The sequence below is a fragment of the Archocentrus centrarchus genome, unplaced genomic scaffold (genome assembly GCF_007364275.1).
Source record: "Archocentrus centrarchus isolate MPI-CPG fArcCen1 unplaced genomic scaffold, fArcCen1 scaffold_33_ctg1, whole genome shotgun sequence".
Taxonomy (NCBI): domain Eukaryota; kingdom Metazoa; phylum Chordata; class Actinopteri; order Cichliformes; family Cichlidae; genus Archocentrus; species Archocentrus centrarchus.
Genome location: NW_022060261.1, coordinates 272,498 through 293,130, shown reverse-complemented (window position 1 = coordinate 293,130; position 20,633 = coordinate 272,498). Strand labels below are relative to the sequence as shown.

Here is a 20,633-nt window from a genome sequence, read left to right as displayed (position 1 = left end):
TATGTCACAGAAACAGTCGTTTTTCAAACTTTTTGGCTGCTATCTTCCGCCATTGTTGTTTGAGTTTTGATGCGCAGTGAATCATGGGATATGGTAGGCCACGAAGGATCCTTTGTGGTTTTGAACTTGTTTTCATGATCAGGCTTTTTTCTTCCTTCTTGAATAATAGACACACACAGAATAGATTAGAGCTGCAACTCCTCCTTGAGTAATGTAAATAATTTGATTATATAAAATCCTCAGTAAAATTTGATCAGGAGTTAGAAAAAACCCTCTTAAAAGTTCACAGTCGCTGCAACAGATTCCCTTTAACACTGAGTGGATCATCACTGACATGTTTTTCAAAACTCTTTTCTTAAATCCAAGTATCAATATTTTCAATACTTCAGTTATTTGTGATGTATCTTAACAAGAACACATTAGAAAGTAACTAAATTATTGAGATCTTACTTAAATGAGACGAGGTTGATTGGAACTACTTTTTCTTCCACCTGATAAGTGTGTAATGCGTAAGGACGAAATGAGTGTGCTGCTGCTCACACAGTCAAACACAGACACAACGGCAAAACGTAAAAGAAGTCATGCGTGGAGCTATTTCAGCTCCACAAGTAGCCCAGACAAGATCTGCGATGTTTGTGGGAAATGAGTAATAAATGAGGAAGCTACCTCAGTGTACTTCTGAGTTTAAAATAAATAAATCAGAGTGATGTCTTGTGCTTTTTATGAAGCCAAGATTTGAATTACACCATTTTTTTTCTTTATTTATATTTACCAGACACATTTGGTGTTTTTGCACAAAGTATTGATATCGGATCAGTATCGCCAATTCCATCTTGAATTTTACTGAGTATTGGATCGGAAAGGAAATCTGTGGTATCAAACATCACTAATATGCAGTCTGTCTGCTCAAGCGCAAAGAGGCGGAGCCGTTTTAGAGCCGTGAGCTCAGGTGGAACGAATGTAAATGTTTTTCTAGCGTCCAAAGCAGCAGCTTTTTTCCCTCTTTAACCTCCATTAAACCTTTACTGGGAAACAGCTGAAGGTCCTTCATCAACCACCTGATCAGTAAGTGAAGCAAAGAGAACTTTATAGCGAACTTTGTGGAGCAAAATAAAACACCCGACTTCCTGCAACAGGCTGTCACTGAGCACCATGGTAACCAAAAAATCAAAAAACAGTATCAATGTGTGCTGGATTCTGAGTTTGATACCGATAACGACACTTTTTAATAGTTATGAAGAGTTTTCATGACTTTTAAGTTTTTTGTGATTTTTTTTTTTTCCTTTGGATCATTAATTAGTTAAAACCCAGGACAGAATTGGGCAAAGTTTATAGGTAAATAGAAAATACTTTATCAAAAGTTTTTGTTCTGAAACAATAGAACAATATAATTTTACCCATATAATGTCTGGATTTCTTTTCTTAAATAAAGTGTACAAAATGATCACCCAAGAACAAATTAAAACAAAAATGTAACAAATATGTCCCTTCATTCACAAATTTTCTGGATTTTTTTTTCTTAAATAAACAAGCTGTACAAAATTATCACTTCACAACATTATAAAACATTTAAAGCAAATTCTCTTTTTTCCCAAGTAAAATATTTTACGTGTCACATGATGGTATAACGTCAAAACCCTGCAGGAAGGGAGGAGCAAAGTGTGCCTGCTCTGAGCTGTGACAGGAGCGACACTTAGTTTGATGAAACCGCAGCACTGCATACAGGAGAGAAACTGAAGCTAAAGTATTGATCTCATTACACTGATATTGATCAATATCAATACTAGGGCTGCAACTATCGATTATTATAGTAATCAAATATTCTATTCATTATTCCATCAATTACCCGAGTAACTGGATTAGAAATACTTTTTTCATATTAACAGTTCATCTGCATATTTTAACTTCTGTACTGCAGTTTTTCCCTGTGTGAAACAAACAGGGTGGATGGAGCAGCTACAAAGTTCTCTTTTCTTCACTTACTGATCAGTTGATTGATGAAGGTCCTCCAGCTGTTTCCCAGTAAAGGTTTAATGGAGGTTACAGGGACGAAAAGGCTTCTTTTGGACACTAGAAAAACATTTCCTTCTGCTCCACCTGAGCTCACAGGCTCCGCCTCTTTCTGCTTGTGCAGACAGACTGCAGTAAATCAGCTGATTGCTGCTGTTTATGTTGAAAAACTGGGGGCTGCAAGAGTGTAATATTGTAATGCTTAATATTCATAAGCATTCTCCTAAATACGTTTCTACTGCAGGTCTATATTTAGTCACTAATCAGGGATTAAAGTATCAATAATATTGTGACGGGGAAGGGGTCCTTCCGGTACAGAATGATCATTAGTGCTAATAGCGGCGCTCGCTAGCAGTATGTCCGGGAGCTGAAGTAGAGAAAAAAATAACAGCTGAAATTCTCAGCACAGCGAGCACAATACACAAACAAGGCAGAGAACGGTGGAGGCGGAAAAACATGTCAGCGATGATCCACTCAGTGTCAAAGGGAATCCGTCGCAGCGACAGAGAACTTTATAGAATCTGAGGGTTTTTTCTAACTCCTGGTTCCCACTCTATTCCAGTAGGGGGCAGCAATGCAGCTCTAAGCTGGTTTGTTTACTGTCATTACAACCAGAAGAAGAAGATGACAACTACGGAGAACTGTAATGTGCTGATGTGGGTGAAATGCTCCACTTACATGGAGACAACTGAGTGCTGCAGAGTTTAAACGAAGCATCGAAGCACCAAATTTTTCGAGGATTTTTTTATGATCGAATTATTCGAGTTACTCAATGAATCGTTGCAGCCCTAATCAATACCAATGTTGGTATCAATATTTGTGAACAGCTGTACTTTGACCTTTAACCTCTCTGCTCTGTGTTGTTTCCTCTTTCAGGCCAGAAAACCATCACAGCTGAGTCTGGACAGGATGCCACTCTGACATGTCAAACTCCAAACAACAACATCATGATTGTAGAGTGGAGCAGAGCTGATCTGGGGACAGAATATGTCCTGTTTTACCAGGACGGTAAGTTTGATCCTGAAAACCAGCATCCATCCTTTAAGAACCGGGTGGATCTGCAGGACAGACAGATGAAGGATGAAGACGTGTCTGTGATTCTGAAGAACGTGACGGTTAACGACACTGGAACATATGAATGTCATGTCATCCAGAAAGGATGAAACCACAGAAAGAGAGCTAATATGGAATCTAATTTGGACACCGACCCCATCAGCATCATCACCCTGAGTGTTGATCCTCCAGGTGAGTGAGCAGAGTTCAGTGTGTCTGTGATCAGAGGTGAAGCTGCTTCCTGGTTGTTGATGTTTGTTTCTAAAGATGTTGTTGATGAGACTTTGTAGAAAGCAGCTGGTCTGAGTGATGTGATCAGAGTGCAGTAGATAATGTCTGACAGCAGTTTGAAGAGGAAATGGATTCTGTTCTGTTCTTCACTCATCACCTACCTGACAGCTGACACCTGTTTCTACCTGCAGGGCCATCAGGAGGATCTGCTGGACTGATCGTTGGTCTCTCAGTTTTTGCTCTGCTTCTTGCTGCTGTTGTTGGATTTGTGATCTACAGGAAACACAAACAGAATCAGGATCCATATCTTCCTCCTGTTGAACTGCAGCCTGTTTGAAATGGTTCAGAGCTCCTTAGATGATGATGCTGGGTTAGAGAAACCTTCAACACTAAGACATAAAAGTAGGAGAAAGTCTGACTGAAGAAACTAATGCAGTAGCATCACAGTAGAAAACCAGAAGACTCACATTTTTCCAAAGGGATTTGACAGGTAATAAAGGAGGAGATGATGATTAAATTAAAGAAAGTGTTGATTGGGCTGAAACACAGAGGGGTTGAATATCAGTTCCCCCGAGACCCTCACTGTGCCTTAAGATGGAAAAAAGGCAAAGACTTTAGATTAAGTAGCAGCTGATCTGTCAGCCCAATGAAAACCTGTCAGTTATTACAAATAATTTTAAATGCAATGTTCAAATGGATTTGAAAAAAGCCCCCAAAAAACTATGTTCCAGCATCTGTGAGACAGACCTGAGAAATGAGTGTATTTTGTGTCATTTTAATCAACAGGCTGATAAGATCAGAGAAGATGCTGCCTGTTAGAATACGATAAATGTAAAGCTTACAGCTTTTCTGTAGTTCTTTACAGGTATTTTATGTTCTTCCAACTCTGAGCATCTTTGACTTATGATGTGCTTGAAATTCATAAATTATCATAAGTAGTAGTTTTATTCCGTTTTGATGATGTTTTGAATGTTGATAAGAGAGTCAGGCTGTCATCCTGTGATTGTATATTTGCTCTGAATGTGTCCAGTTTGGATGAATTCAGGAGGAAAATGTCAGATCTGTGTTGATGCTGTTTGAGGCCCCGTTAGCTTCCAGGTTAGCTTCCAGGTTAGCCGCTCACCTCTGTGTGAGGTTACATTTCTGTTTTGCTTGTATGTGGAACAGCAGGAGAAAAGAAAAGTTACCAAATCTTAGAATAAGTTAAAAACATTTAAGTATTTTCCAGGCAAAATCTTCTGTTTCTTGAGTTCAGTGTGTGTGTGTGTGTGTGTGTGTGTGTGTGTGTGTGTGTGTGTGTGTGTGTGTGTGTGTTACAGCATCAGAATCAGTGTGTTTGTGTTTTATCAGCAGCTGTGTGTCAGATCAGACTCGTTATTGTCTGATGCAAACAAACTGATGCTCATAAAGAGATCAGCTGTTACAGTGTAATTACTCACTGAGTGAACCACCTGACACAAACACACACTGAACACATGAATTACTGTGGATCCCAGATCATCAATAATCTGTCTGATAGAGGTCAGAGTTCACTGGGCAGTTATGAGTTAATGTGTGGAACTTTTCCCTCCATGAAGTGGCCTCTGCATGCTGATAGTTTCTGGTTGTTACTTTAGTTCAAGAGCAGGTCACATATTTATTTATTTTTTACTTTGTGTTTGTGTTGCTAATAAAATTTAACAGAAAATCATGCTGTGTGTTTGTCTTAATTCAGTTTTCATTCGGTTGTTTCCTCTGTGGCTGTGAAAGTTTTTATCTGAAGGTTTTGGATCTGTGGCAGCAGATGATCCAGATCTCAGCTGGAGTCAGTCTAAACAGATCGTAGATAACCAAGAACAAGATCCCAACAGTCCTGAGACTGTCTCCCTGCAGCACACAGAGATGAACAACAAACAAACAAGATGGAAATTTGGTTTGAAGTTCAAATTTAAATGATGTTCAGAACTTGAGAAAGTCTTATTGTACCATCACTAACCACAGGTCCTCACAGGCTGAGTGAAGGTCCCCGTACCAAACAAGCTCACTCATTCATTGAATTTCTCATTCAACAACCATTTCCAGTGAATCAGCTTCTATATATACACCCATCCATCCATCCATTCATCCATCCATTCTCTTCTGCTTATCCTGTTCAGGAGTTGGAGCCTATCCCAGCTCTCATAGGGCAAGAGGCAGGGTACACCTGTACAGGGCTAACACAGAGAGACAGACAGCCATTCACACCTGTGAGTGACCAATTAACCTAACCCCACTAACTGCATGTGTTTGCACTGCAAGTTCCTCCCACAGTCCAAACACATGCACATGCAAACCCACGCAGACACTGGGAGGCCCGGGCCAAGGTGGACTCAAACTCAGGACTTTCTGTAAGGCAACAGTGCTAATCACCACACCACCGTGCTGCCCAGCTGCTACACATATACATCACACATACATAATACCCAGTAACATGCTGTCAGGTGAGGCAGTGCCTCTCCTGTCATCAAGACAAGTAAAATACCAATAATGATCAGAGAAAATACATTTGACCATTTGACTGTTCTATTAAACTGTTTTCTGAATTATTTCAACATTTTAATGGTCAAAATTGCAGAATTTACACGTTTACCTGTTCAAACACATGGGAGAAATGTGGGGTGAGTCAGTGCAGTGCTGTGGTTCACCTCTGGGGGCGCTGTGTCACATACAATAAATGAAGTTGGTTGGAGCATGCCCATTGCTGTCTCTCTTTGTATCGCCAATATACATGTTTGATCACACCTGTGCTGCACATGCTCATTTTCCACAGTCTGTCTGATATACTGAATGAATGTGTGCAGGGGCGCAGCTATATACTTTTTGAGGTGTATGCGGACACATTTTTAGGCGCCCCCCCTCCCCAGGGGCGGGGATGGTAATGGTAATTATCAAGCTAATACTAACCGTTAAAAGCTGCTCCCGCTTGTTAATTGAGTGAAGGGGCCTACACATGTAACCAGAAAGCACATCTAAAGCGTAATCACAGTCTTTGTGAACCTGTAGTTACATTTCTCAGGTTCTCTGGAGCTTGAAAAAGGCGACTGGACTTCTTTTTGTTTCTTGAAGACGTTTCACCTCTCATCCGAAAGGCTTCTTCAGTTCTCAACCAAATGGTGGAGAGACCCAGGTATTTAAACCCCTGTGGGCGTAGTCCCCTGGAGGTGGTTATGACCCTCTATTGATCATGTGCGTGAACACATGTGCCCAGGTGTGAAGGGGGCGTGGGTCATATTTAATCAGTGGTTTCAGTTGAAACCAATTTAGGACTCCGCTCCATTGTTTCCTGTGGCCTATTGAGGTCACTGGAACAAAGGTGTGAATGGGGGTTGAGACGTCTGGGAAGGGAGCTCAGGACAGCACTGTAAGCGGGGGAAAGTTGGTGACGTAATCCACCTCCTCTGTTCAATGATGGTTGTTCACAGTGGACATAGATGGCTTCTTTCACTCCTCTTTCAAACCATCTGTTTTCCCTGTCCAAAATGTGGACATTGGCATCCTCAAAAGAGTGCCCTTTTTCCTTCAGATGCAGATGTACTGCTGAATCTTGTCCTGTCGAGGTGGCTCTTCTATGTTGTGCCATTCGTTTGTGAAGAGGCTGTTTGGTTTCACCAATGTAGAGGTCCGAGCACTCTTCACTGCACTGAACAGCATACACTACATCGCTGATCTTGTGTTTGGTGGGTTTGTCCTTGGGATGAACCAGTTTTTGTCTTAGGGTGTGACTTGGTTTGAAGTATACTGAGATGTCATGCTTGGAGAAAATTCTTCTGAGTTTCTCTGACAAGCCTGACACATATGGGATGACAATGTTGTTCCTCTTGTCCTTCCTATTCTCTGTAGTTTGTGTTTGGCCTTCATTCCTGTGCATCTTAGCTGATTTGATGAAGAATAGAGGGTCATAACCACCTCCAGGGGACTACGCCCACAGGGGTTTAAATACCTGGGTCTCTCCACCATTTGGTTGAGAACTGAAGAAGCCTTTCGGATGAGAGGTGAAACGTCTTCAAGAAACAAAAAGAAGTCCAGTCGCCTTTTTCAAGCTCCAGAGACTACTATGACCTGGATGACTGAGAATCTACACAGACATATTTCTCAGGTTCGTGTCATTTTTCTTGAAGGCCTTTCACAGCTCCACTGGTGCTGAAAACTAATGTTTGACTATGGCTTTCTGAATACAGCTACCGATTATTTTCAGAATCGAATATTGTATCGATTATTCCATCAAGTAATCGGATAAGAAATAATTTTTCATACTAACAATTCATCTGCATATTTTAACTTCCATACTGCAGTTTTTCTCTATGTCACATGTGTCAGACTCAAGGTCTGCGGGCCACTTCTGGCCCACGATCTAATTTTATACGGCCAGCAAGATGATTTCATATAGTTATTATTAATAGCCCGCGGGTAAATGTGCTCCCACCGCTTATACTACAAATTCCACGCACTGCAGCAGCTGCCTGTTGTGCCAAAAAGTGATCGTCTGCCAAAAGTGATTGCCAGAAAATGATTGCCCGTATTTAAACTGTGTAAATGACTTGCTGACCTAGAATCTGTGAAAAATATGTCAAACATTTCTCTCATGAATGATATCAAGTCATTTTGAGTAAGAAACAACATTTCTGTCACAAGGTAGACGCTGCAATCAGTTTTTGGCAGCGACTTTTATATATTCTTTATTTATGAGGGTGAAAACTGTGATCGGTCAGATTTTAAAGAGAAATCTGGCCAAGAGGGAAGCAGAAATCAGAACAAATATATTATTACACTCTATAAAGATATTTTAAGTGACCAAAGAGGCTGGATTTATTATAATGTACGTGCAATAATGCAGAGTCATAAACATAATTGAAAAACAGGCCATTTCTTCATTTTATATTTAAGCCCTTCATAAATCCTATTGACTACACTCTGTTCACCAATATAAGCAAAGACATTACACATAAAAGCACACAGAAACATCAAAAATCACTTTATGGCAGACGATCACTTTTTGGCACAACACCGGCAGGCCAAAAACTGTGCGCTAACCCATTTTCCCTGTTGCCGATTGATCAGTGATCAGCAGATAAAACATCGGTCAGCACTTTTTACAGTGACATTTAAGCTGCCTGACTCCCCAAAAAATGACCAAAGGAAAAGTGGAAAACAGGGATTTTCCAAACAGGTGGGAGGCAAAAGACCTGAATGCTGACATCGAAGGTAAACCATCTGTCTCTTTTCCTCACTTGCGCTGCGGGGAAAAGAGCGGATTGGTGGGACACATACGGAAAAGATGAAGAGGAGACCTGCACAGGTGAGCTGAGTCCTGAAGACAGAACGCATCATAAACACCGAAACACAGACAGGGAACTTTGTAAGAGGCAGTTTCAGTCTTTCTGGAGTAAATAGCTTCTGAATTTGGTGACGCGCCTTATTACACAGGTGCAATGAGCTGCCTGAGTAAATCTGTCAGTTCATAGAAAGTGAAGGAAAAGCCTCAGCAGGGCTCCGGGATGAAAGGTGGCTGAGAGTCGACTTTTCTCATGAAGCATCATAATGCGTCCCTGCAGCTTTGGGGACTGGACCGCGTGATAACTTGTCTCCACCGCTGTGTTTGCAGCTGCGCTATTTGCTGATAAACTGACACACTGCGCAGTTTATGCAGCATTTTTCTGACTGTGAAGTGCAGAAATTCACATTACAGTTTTTACCTGAAAAATTTGCAACTTTTCATCAGTTTGAAATATATTCATGTGATTTTTGAAGAATAATATAATTTTATATTTTATTTAATGTGTTGAGGAAAAAAGCTGCTGTATTCTGGCCATTCAAATTCATTTTACTGATTTAAATATTTATTTTTAATCCTGTTCCGCCCGCGACTCAGAATGTGTCTTCAATTTTGGCCCGTCCTGTGACTGACAGCCCTGCTCTGTGTGAAACAAACAGCGGTTTATGGAGCAGCTACAAAGTTCTCTGTTCTTCATGTTGCTGATCAGGTGGTTAAAGAAGGACCTCCAGCTGTTTCCCAATAAAGGTTTTAAGGTGGTTACAGGAGTAAGTGCTGCTGCTTTGGTCTGAGCGCACTGTCTCAGTAACGGCTCCGACATAACTTACGACTGTCTTTAAATGGGACAGGAGGAGGGGAGGTGAAGGAGCGCAGGGGCGCCTAATCAGCACAGCGCCTCTGTTATTGATCATGTCATATGCACAGCTGTTAAAAACAGAAAATGCAACTAGAGAAATATTTTCCCACATCGTTTTGGCGCCCCCCTCTTGTGCGGCGCCCCTATGCATTGCATATAGTGCATACCCCCTTTTTGCGCCACTGAATGTGTGTGACATGTTTATTCTTTATAATCGGTCATAAATGCACAGTGAGAATACACAGGCGGGAGGCAGGAAGTACCGTGCTGCACCCTAGGGAGCAGGGTTGCAGCAGTGCTACCCCATAGGAAGAAGGATATGCGCATCTTCAAATAAAGGTAAGATAATACTTACCTTTATTTATTTATTTATTTTTTAAATTTATTTAAAAAGAGAGAGACACACACACCCAAACAAAAAAATAGTTTGACGTCACTTTAAATATTTTGTTTTTCTTGCATCATTGTTGAACAGTATGGTGTTGATTCAAGCATAATTAATCATTAGCATAATTAAAATTGAAATATAAGCTTCTATTTTGGGTTCATATATGTGAACATCCGACTCCAGACGAGTCTGCCTCACTACACCTCACTGCTATTACCCCTCCATGAATTGCCACCTTTTTTATTGTGGTATGGTTTGTCCCAGGGATCCCTGGTGTTATGTCATCTGGTAGAGTCTCCCATGGCACTTGGTCCTGGGTGAGGAGCCAGACACAGAGAAATTCAGACAACCGTTCTGAGAGGAAAATCAAGGCAACACTCTCAACCCCCTGACAGGGACAGGGTAACCGGAGCCCCACCCTGGCATCAGGTCTGGGGAGGGTGCTCAAGGGAGAGTGCTTGTGGTTGGCCTTAACTCCACCACCAGCTGGATATAGTCAGACTCTTGCATGGCCTGGGCACTAGAACCAGTCTCCTGGAGAGGTGTTGAACTCTGTTCCAGTCTGGAGTTACATTGATGTACGGCACCAGGCTGGGGTGACTATCCTCGTATCCTCGCCTTGCTGCACATATATTGGAGATTTTACCAGGGTGTGGGGTCGTTTGCCTCTGTCTTTGGGCCAGGGAATGGGCTCTGATTGTTTTTTGTGCTTATGTGCCAAAGATAGTTTAGAGTACCCGGCCTTCTTGGAGTCACTGGGTGGAGTGCTCACAGGTGTTCTGTTATCGAATTCTGTAGTGGAAGTAGAGTCTGGGTATGAGGGGAAAACTCACCTATCACTGGGGGTGAGGTCACTGAGGTCATTAAACAACTCCTTGGTGGTAGTGGCCCTGGGGTGGTTGAGATTCACCCTGAGTTCCTGAAGGCTCTGAGCATTGTTGGGCTATCTTGGTTGACGCACTTTTGCAATGTGGCATGGGTGGTGCCTCTGGATTGGTGCTGGAGTTAGTTATGAATTTATAGTGAAATATGGAAACATCATTGATGACCTGCTTGTATCCATGTAGAGTTTCCAGTCCAGCAGCTCCCTCTAGTGGCCATATCTAAAGCCTGTGGGAGGATGGTGTTAATCTAAAATGTGAATCATAGTGTTCCAGTCAGTCATCAGTGTGTCTCTGCACAGCTGTCATTAACATGTGTTCAGAGGGCCTCAGTGTGTGAATGGTTCCAGTTCAGCTCCATAACAGCAGCGTCCCTGGTTTGATTCCTGTGTTTCAGCTCATATCTGCCTCTCTCACTGAGGGGGACGTACACACACACACACACACACTGCCTCTGCACCAATAGTAAAGCTGGTGCTCAGAGGAAGAGGGCGGGGCTTTACTTGGTGTCAGTGAGAGAAATGAAAAAAAGCTCAAATGAGTGAGAAGGACGATGAAGGAAACATCTGTGCTGTGTCTGCTCTGTAAGTAGAATCTCTGTGTTTGTTTGAATTATTGACCTTTGACTGTCTGCTCTCCTGATAACTGATGATGGAGGAGAAGACATGAAAAACTAATCAGGCTGAATTCAAGTTCAAACACCATGAGGACCAACTGCAGGTCTGAACTGACTCTTTATCTTTGCTCAGGAGTCCAGGAAACACAGCAGGCAGTGAAAAGCTCAAATCATTCACTGATTACATGAACACAGCTGCACAGAGGACACATGACTTTACTGTGACAGTGAACAGGAGAGATTGTGTAAAGTCACAGTGTAGTCTGTGATAATGTGCTCCTCTTAAGCTAAAGACAGAGGTAGAGGACCACGAAGAATCTTTTTCTTTTTGACTACACATAGTTTTCCACAGTGTTTTTTGTCCAAACTTTATTGAAACTTGTTGCTGCATCAAGTCTAAAATGAGCAGATCTATCAGAGAGAGACGAGTTTGTGTGTCTGTCAGCTGTTTGTGTGGAGTTGTTCTTTGTGTTCACCTCAAACCAACCTGAGTGTCATTTCTCTTTAGTTCTGATCTCACTGCTGAGCTGCACAACAAACCAAGGTCAGTAACCTTCTTCTGTCACAGCTTCAACCTGATAAATGCTCACTAATATGACCTGTTTGGCTTCATGTTTCATTGTAACCCTCACAGCTCGTCTGACTGTGAGTCCCAGCAGCTCTCAGTTCTTTAAAGGAGACTTTGTGTCTCTGAGCTGTGAGGAGGACGACAGCTCTGCTGGATGGACTCTGAGGAGAAACACAAGCAAACTACAGAGGACTCAGTGTGGAACAGATGGGTTTGGAAAACCTGCTGGTTCTTCCTGTAACATCAGTATGATGATGCATCATGACAGTGGAGTTTACTGGTGTGAGTCCAGAGAGGGTGCCATCAGTAACATGGTTAAGCTCACAGTCTCTGGTAAGCTGAGTGTGTGGAGTTAGTGTTGATGAAGCTGTGTGTAAATGGATGAAATGCTGTAGTTTGTCTCTGTGTTGAGGTGGATCAGTGATCCTGCAGAGTCCTGTCCTCCCTGTGATGGAGGGAGATGACGTCACTCTGCTCTGTCAAACAAAGACCACTCCCTCCAACCTCTCAGCTGCTTTCTATAAAGATGGCTCCCTCATCAGGAAGCAGCCTACAGGTCACATGACCATCCAGCATGTTAACAGGTCTGATGAAGGCCTCTACAAGTGTGACATCAGCGGTCATGGAGAGTCTCCATCCAGCTGGATCACTGTCACAGGTGACACACTCACCTGTCTGTGTTTCTGCAGGTTTCAACATTCACAATGTGACCAGAACTTAATGACTGTGTTTGCTTTATTTTAGAGAGACACACCACCACACCTCCACCTACATCCACACCTCCACCTACATCCACACTTCATCCTACATCCACCTCTCCTGCTGTTCTCTCTGTGTTGTCATTTATTGGATCAGTCTGTGTTGTGGTTCTACTGGTGTTACTAGTTCTGCTGGTGAGACGATGTGTTCACAGAAAACCTGAAGGTGAGACTCAGACTTCCTGATCTTTCATGTTTGAGTTTCTGTTAATGTAAACATTATACTACTGTTATTTATTATGTGTTTGTGTTTAATTTCCATGCAACTCACTCACATTGTTACATATAACATAAAAAAAAATCCAGTTAAATATTTTCCTGTTAAATTTGAATCATTTCAGCAGTTCAAGATGAAGCAGCAGAAGATGAGGTCAGAGATGAAATCAACTACAGTGACATCAACATATCAAATCCTCAACTTGAGCCAAACGAACAGAAGAAAGGTAACATTGGTGTTGTTTGTTTGTTTGTTTGTTTTTGGTTACATGATTCTTCGGTGTGTGTAGTCAGATAATTACATCAAAAATGCTCCAACTGCACAAACACAGTCCAGAAGTCCATTACAGGCAGCCCAGTTAGCTGAGGTGAAGCCTTGCAGACAGCTAGCAGCTACAGCCGCCTGTGTCACCATCCACCTGTCAGTCAATGAGACCACGCCTCTAACTATGCAAACCTAAAGCCTAAATACAAGTTAAACAGGTGAAGTGGCTCCGTATTGTTGTGGTTTTCACATTTGCTTGGCCAGTGAAAGATCACTGGTTCAATTCTAGCCGGAGACAGAAAATCTCCTTTGGCGCTGCACCAGGATAAACTTCCAATGAACAATTCTGACAAATCAGAGAGAGCTACCTGCTGTGGTGACAGTGATAAGGGAGCAGCTAAATGTAGCTTCTTCTTATACAATTTAAACACGAGTTATAAATAAAATGTCCACAGAGACCAAAACAGTTTCAATATCGGTCTGTAAACAATTTTATTTCTGCTGTATATTTTGTACATGGAAGTCATGTTAGACTGACTCACTGCTGGAGCCTCATGTGTTTTCATGGTAGATGGTTGGTTTGCTCAGTGCTCAGCTGTCAGAAGCCAGAGATGCTGATCCTGTAGATGCTCTGGACTGAGCATCATTTAGACAGAAGCTTTATAATAACTGGTCCAATGATGTTACATATATATAAACCTGCTGAGTGGTTAGAGCTGCTTCTTGGAGGATTTTGGTAAAACCTCACACTGCAGCAACATTCTTCACATCGATGATCAAGTGTAAAAATGTGTGTTGTTCTAACAGTAAAACAAACACCTTAATTATTTGATGCTACAGTTTAACCCTGAAATATTTTTTAAATTTAATTTTTACAAACTTTTTATTTGATTTGTTTCCTTTGTCCAAACTTCCAATAAGTCATCGTAACCAAGATTTCAAGTCTGTAAAGTCTCACGTTGCGCTCACTGAGTGTTCTTTGCTGGCCTGTGTGTTTGTTGTCTGTGGTTAACAGAAGCTAACAGAAGCTAACACCTCTGCAGTCGTACAGCTTCCTGTTTCAATCACCTGCAGGTGTTTCTCAAAGCAGCGTATGAGACAACAAATAACTGCAATAAGTGAACTTCAGTGTTTTTCACAGCTTATCTTTGAACTGATTTTACTGTTTCATATTTATGTGACATCAACATTTTAAATGCATGTATCTCAGTGAGTCATGTGTTATCCTGCAGAGAGTGCTCCAGCTGCAGACTACTCAGCAGTGAGGACAGAGAACATCAGCTATGGACGAATCATCATCAAGGAGAACAAAAACAGATCAAAGATGAGAGGTACAGCTGCTCTTCTTTGTCTCCTGTCTGCGCTGAGACCATCTGACTCTCAGTAAACAGCACAGCAGCAGCATTATGAATTATGAACCTGCATGTGATCCATGGCAGATTTACTGAGTGAAGAACATAAAGAATTTCAGGAGCTGGAACAGGAGTATGATCATCAATTCCTGTTTAATACAGTTCAATTCCATTTTATTTATATAGCCCCATATCACACCAAACAGTCACTTTTACTGTAAGGTAAAGACCCTACAATAATACAGAGAAAACCCAACAGTCAAAACGACCCCCTATGAGCAGCACTTGGTGACAGTGGGAAGGAAAAACTCCCTTTAACAGGAAGAAACCTCCAGCAGAACCAGGCTCAGGGAGGGGCAGTCATCTGCTGTGGAAGAGAGCCATAGATTAATAGCAATTAATGACTAAATGCAGAGTGGAGTATAAACAAAGTAAATAAGGTGAATGAAAAGAAACAGTGCATTATGGGAACCCCCCAGCAGCCTAGGCCTATAGGAGCATCACTAAGGGAGGGTTCAGGGTCACCTGATCCAGCCCTAACTATAGGCTTTATCGAAAAGGAAAGTTTTAAGCCTAATCTTAAAAATAGAGAGGGTGTCTGTCTCCCGACTCCAAATTGGAAGTTGGTTCCACAGAAGAGGGGCCTGAAAGCTGAAGGCTCTGCCTCCCATTCTACTCTGAAGTATCCGAGGAACCACAAGTAAGCCAGCAGTTTGAGAGTGAAGTGCTCTGTTGGGGTGATATGGGACTATGACGTCTGATTATTCAAGACCTTGTATGTGAGGAGAAGAATTTTAAATTCTATTCTAGATTTAACAGGGAGCCAATGAAGAGAAGCCAATATGGGAGAAATATGCTCTCTCTTTCTAGTCCCTGTCAGTACTCTAGCTGCAGCATTTTGGATCAGCTGAAGGCTTTTCAGGGAGCTTTTAGGACAGCCTGATAATAATGAATTACAATAGTCCACCCTAGAAGTAATAAATGCATGAATTAGCTTTTCAGCATCACTCTGAGAAAGGATGTTTCTAATTTTAGAAATAAATTAAATAAATTTTAGAAATGCAAAAAAGCGGTCCTACATTTGTTTAATATGTGCATTGAAGGACATATCCTGGTCAAAAATGACTCCAAGATTTCTCACAGTGTTACTGGAGGCCAAAGTAATGCCATCCAGAGTAAGTATCTGGTTAGACACCATGTTTCTAAGATTTGTGGGGCCGAGTACAAGAACTTCAGTTTGACCTGAATTTAGAAGCAGGAAATTAAAGTTCATCCAGGCCTTAATATCTTTAAGACATTCCTGCAGTTTAACTAATTGATGTGTGTCATCTGGCTTCATTGATAGGTAAAGCTGAGTATCATCTGCATAACAATGATAATTGATGCAATGCTTTCTAATAATACTGCCTAAGGGAAGCATGTATAATGTAAATAAAATTGGTCCTAGCACAGAACCCTGTGGAACTCCATAATTAACCTTAGTGTGTGAAGAAGACTCCCCATTTACATGAGCACAGGATTTATAGAGCATGGGTATCAAAGGACCAGAACTGTTTGAAGACTGTCCGCTAACTTGAGCAGAGAACAGGGACCTCAAATTATTCCTGATCAGGTGGGTCACATTTTCTCAGGCAAGAACTTCAGCTTCTGTATTATTGGCATTGAGATGGAAATATTTTTTTACCATTTACTCTGACAAGATCACAAGTTGAGTAATACTAACGTTCTTATACATTAGACCCAATTAAACTATACACAGGCAGATACAACAATAATTATACAACCACTGAGTGGTTAAGTCGATGACACTAATTCCTCATGGCACCCATCATGGCATCATGACAGCACCTGTCAGTGGGTGGGATTTATCAGGGAACACATGAATATTTTGTCCTCAAAGTTGACGTTAGAAGCAGGAAAAATGGGTAGCATGTGTCATGTTTGCTGCGGCAAGGCAGAAGACCCCAACGCAAGACTCTCGAGGCTCGAATTATGTTTAACTTAAGCTTTATTAAACAATTCAAAACCAAAAACTGGACAGGAGCCAGCTACACGGCTTCTGCCGGATGTCGGCTTCTACCGACATCCGGGGCAATGCAGATGAGGACCCGACAGAGACAAAAGCAGACATTAAATTCACTAGAGCTAATGAGGAGACTGACAACAAGCGGGTAGCACTGTCCTGTCTCTCTCCCCCCTCAGCAGATGACCCCCCCTCCCTGAGCCTGGTTCTGCTGGAGGTTTCTTCCTGTTAAAGGGAGTTTTTCCTTCCCACTGTCACCAAGTGCTGCTCATAGGGAGTCGTTTTGACTGTTGGGTTTTCTCTGTATTATTTTAGGGTCTTTACCCACAATACAAAGCGCCTTGAGGCGACTGTTTGTTGTGATTTGGTTCCATATAAATAAAATTGAATTGAATTGAACATAATTACAGAGACAAAATAAGGGGAAGCAAAGAGGAAATAACTTAACATGGTACAGACAGACTTGACACACAGAGGAAATCTAAAACCAACTACAACACAAAGGCTTACATAAGACAAGAGACTCCACAACACAGTGGAGGGACACTAAGGGAAAACGCAAGGAAAACTAGACTCTAAAGCTAATGGGAGCACAATAAAACAGAACACAGGAAAACAGGAAGAGAAGCTAAACACAAATCATCGAACAAGGGCCAAGACATGGGGATACAGATAGACAAAGGAAAACAAACACACAACCACGGACACAGGGAAGACAAGAACTAAGGGAAAAACCAGAATGAAATACAAATAACTATATCCAAAAACAGAATACAAAATTATAACAAACCAAGAAGCTAAACTATAAGCTGGGTTGCAGGGGCTGGAGCCAATTGGCGAAAGGTAGGGCATATCCTGTACAGGTTGCCAGAGACAGACAACCATTCACACTCACATTCACTGTTGTGGTTAATTTAGAGTGACCAATTAACTTAACCCCAGTAACTGTATGTGGGAGGAAACCTACACAGACACAGGGAGAGCATGCAAACTCCACACAGCAAGAGGTGGAATTGACCTCAGACCTTCTAGATGTAAGGCAGCAGTGCTAACCACTGTGCTGGCCTGTGCTACACTAAAAGAACTCAAAACACTGGGCTGCTGGCCCAGGACCATGAAAGCATGAAGACTTGAATGAGGGCCAAATTGTGATGACTAAATGAATGGGTAAGAGCATTTCCAGCACCTGTGGGGTGTTCCTGGTCTGCAGTGATTAGTGTCTATCAAAAGCAGTCCAAGACAGGAACAGTGGTGAACCAGTGACAGGGTCATAGGCAGCTGAGGCTCACTGGTGTATGTGGGGAGTGAAGGCTGTTATCTAAATTGTTAGCTTGGTAAATTTGTTGTTGATATCAGGCATATAAAGAGACAACTATCATACAATGAATCCCTTTGACTTCATAAAGTTCTGCATGTAAAACCACAGCAGCTACTTCCTGTTAACTGTAGTCTGTAACTGTAGTCTGAAGCTGATGAGGCCTCTCACCACAGACAGTTCTGGTTTGGCCAGCGACAGGTTCATGTTGTGAGAACTTGTTTGCTTTGTGCTCTGTGGTGAACTGTGTCAGACTGCACTGACAGAACATGGCAGCGCTGTGGTTGTGCACCTTCCCTGTTCACATCAGCACCCACCAGTTCCTTGTAGTCTATTGTTGTTTCTCAGCAGAGGTGTAAAGAAGTGGAAAAAACTGTGACAACCCCGTGCTAGCTGCAAAAGCTAAAACCTAATCTGTGCACAATCAGATTTAAATGTTTAGCCACAGCTGACGTGTAATAGTCTCTCAGTATTGTTGTACCTGTAGTAATGTGTGTGTTTGGTTCTGCAGAGCCTGGTCCAGCCGTGGTGTACTCAGCAGTGAGAACAGAAGACGTCAGTTATGAACAAATAGCCGTCACACCAAAGAGGAAAAGAGGTACAGCTGCTCTTTGACTTTGGACAGAGACGACTGTTTCTGTGCTAAGTTAAGCTAACCACATGATGACTCATACTACTTGTCATCATTTCAAAGATATTTTTTACCATACAGTTGTGCTGTTTAAAGCATAAAACACTATGTGAAGTCACTTATAAATTTCCTGTGCAGTGGAAACTGCCCTGAAGTCTATCAGGCTTCCATTTAAATCATACAAATGTCTCCATGAAGGTGAAGGGCTAATTCACCTTATGTGAGGCAGAGAATGAGCACAGAGGCTGCACCGAGGTTCAGTATAAGATAAAGAAGGATTATTTTTAACTGTGTATCATGCAAAGCCACTCTGGAAATAAGAGTTTCAGTATAAATGTGGAGACAGTGTATCTATTGTGTTTTTCTGCAGAGTGGAAGCAGCCAGTTTACCATCCAAACATTTCACACATTTTAACAATAAATAAAAGCCAACAACACCGTCTCAATGCAGATACTTTAGTAAACTTTGCTGTAATACACCATGTGCACTGCATATTAATTAAAAATATTAACAATTTAACACACATTAACTGGCAGAAATAAATCTGCTTTTGACTCACAATATGTTTATTAACAGTTATTTTCATTCATCTTTAAGAAGCTTTTTTGGTCACCACAGACAACATCTCATCATGTACAGCTCACAGATACCTGCCTGTGGTGCACCACAAGGTTCAATTTTAGGTCTTTTTGTTTTTCTATACAAAATTAACTGGGTCAGTCTTACACACCCACGCTTCGCTTCACTGCTGCACCACCACTGTGCACCCTGCTCACCTTTACTCTCTGAAGTCACTGCTCGAGAGAGAGAGAGAGAGAGAGAGATGTTTTTGTGCTAGCAGAGCAAAACATTCTTACTAATCTATGTGATATTGTCCATGAATATTTTACTTGGCCAATCCATCCATTTATTTTCTAAACTGGTGGGAGGTGGAGCTTATCACAGGTGTTGTGGTGAGAGGTGAGGTACAGGCTTTATAGGTCACCAGTGCATCACATTGCATTGAAAGGTGGCTAAATGTTGCAACAAAGTAATTAATTAAGCAGGAATGGGGTGAAATAAAACTAAAAATATTTGACTTTTTAATGTGATTTGATGCACTTGATGAGCTAATTTGCTGCTCTGTTGGTGCCAGGTTTGATTTTGTGAATTTCAGTATTGATTTAAAGTGTGTTCTGTATGCTGGTTCCAGTACAGTCTGAACTGGGACTGTGTGATGCAGAGAGGTGCAGCTTGTAATCATGTTTCCTGTTGTTTGAACTGTGTGTGTTTGTGTTCAGCCTTTAAACCAGAGCCAGACATCGTCTACTCTTCACTGAAGTAGTCCACCAGTCCAACCACTGACGTTCAGCTGCTGCTCTCTGACTGCTCCCCCAGCACCTCACACCACAGACCATCATCATGTTACATGGGGTGGTTATGGCTCAGAAGGTAGAGCAGGTCATTGACTAATCGGAAGGTTGGCGGTTTGATTCCTGGCTGCTCCAGTCTGCATGCCAAAGTATTGTTGGGCAAGATACCGAACTCCAAGTTGTTCTCCGATGCAACATCAGAGTGTACATGGGTGAATACAAATATGTTGTATAAGCGCTTTGAGTGCTCAGCTAGAGTAGAAAAATATAAGAACTAGTCCATTTACAAAGATTTGGACTGTATATATTTTTAATTGGAGTCTTAAAATTGTATCAGCAATGATAATATATGTATGTTAATATGTTTTATGGCCACAGTAACTTCACTCCATTTGTTTCAAATATGCACCTTGCTCTAGTTCCCACAGCAGCTGTTTACTCTGCAGGATTAATAAACCTTTGTTTGCCTCTGTGTTTCTCGTGTGGTTCTGTGGGTTTCACCAAGATGGCAGATGGAAAATTTGACTTTTTCCACTTTGGTTGTGGTTAACCCAACATCGCTTCATTGCAGAAAGAAAAGAAGCAAGCTTTAAACCGCAGCAGCAGAAACGTTTCAGTAGCTGTAAACAGCACTGAAAACTTCAGAGCAGGAAGAGAGCTTCACCTGGATGTTCTAAACCAGACAAGAACCAGCCAGGAGCTGATACATAACAACACTATTCACCCAAAAATTCTCTGGTAGCATAATATTACTCACTGGGAGTTCAATAAATACCAGCGTGGCTTCTCTTGGTAGCACCTCACACAGGAGGCATCATAGTTAGATG

General features: G+C 41.7%; 1 protein-coding gene across 1 annotated transcript in view; it reads left to right on the top strand.

Moving 5' to 3' along the window:
* Positions 1–20,095, top strand: part of LOC115776518 (uncharacterized) — a 43,217-nt gene extending 23,122 nt beyond the window's left edge. The window contains exons 3-6 of the mRNA XM_030724235.1: positions 12,993–13,094; positions 14,365–14,463; positions 18,334–18,420; positions 19,735–20,095. Coding sequence (XP_030580095.1) covers positions 12,993–13,094; positions 14,365–14,463; positions 18,334–18,420; positions 19,735–19,778 — 332 coding nt within the window. The 3' untranslated portion in view covers positions 19,779–20,095. The remainder of the gene's footprint in view (positions 1–12,992; positions 13,095–14,364; positions 14,464–18,333; positions 18,421–19,734) is intronic.
* The last annotated feature ends 538 nt before the right edge of the window (positions 20,096–20,633 follow it).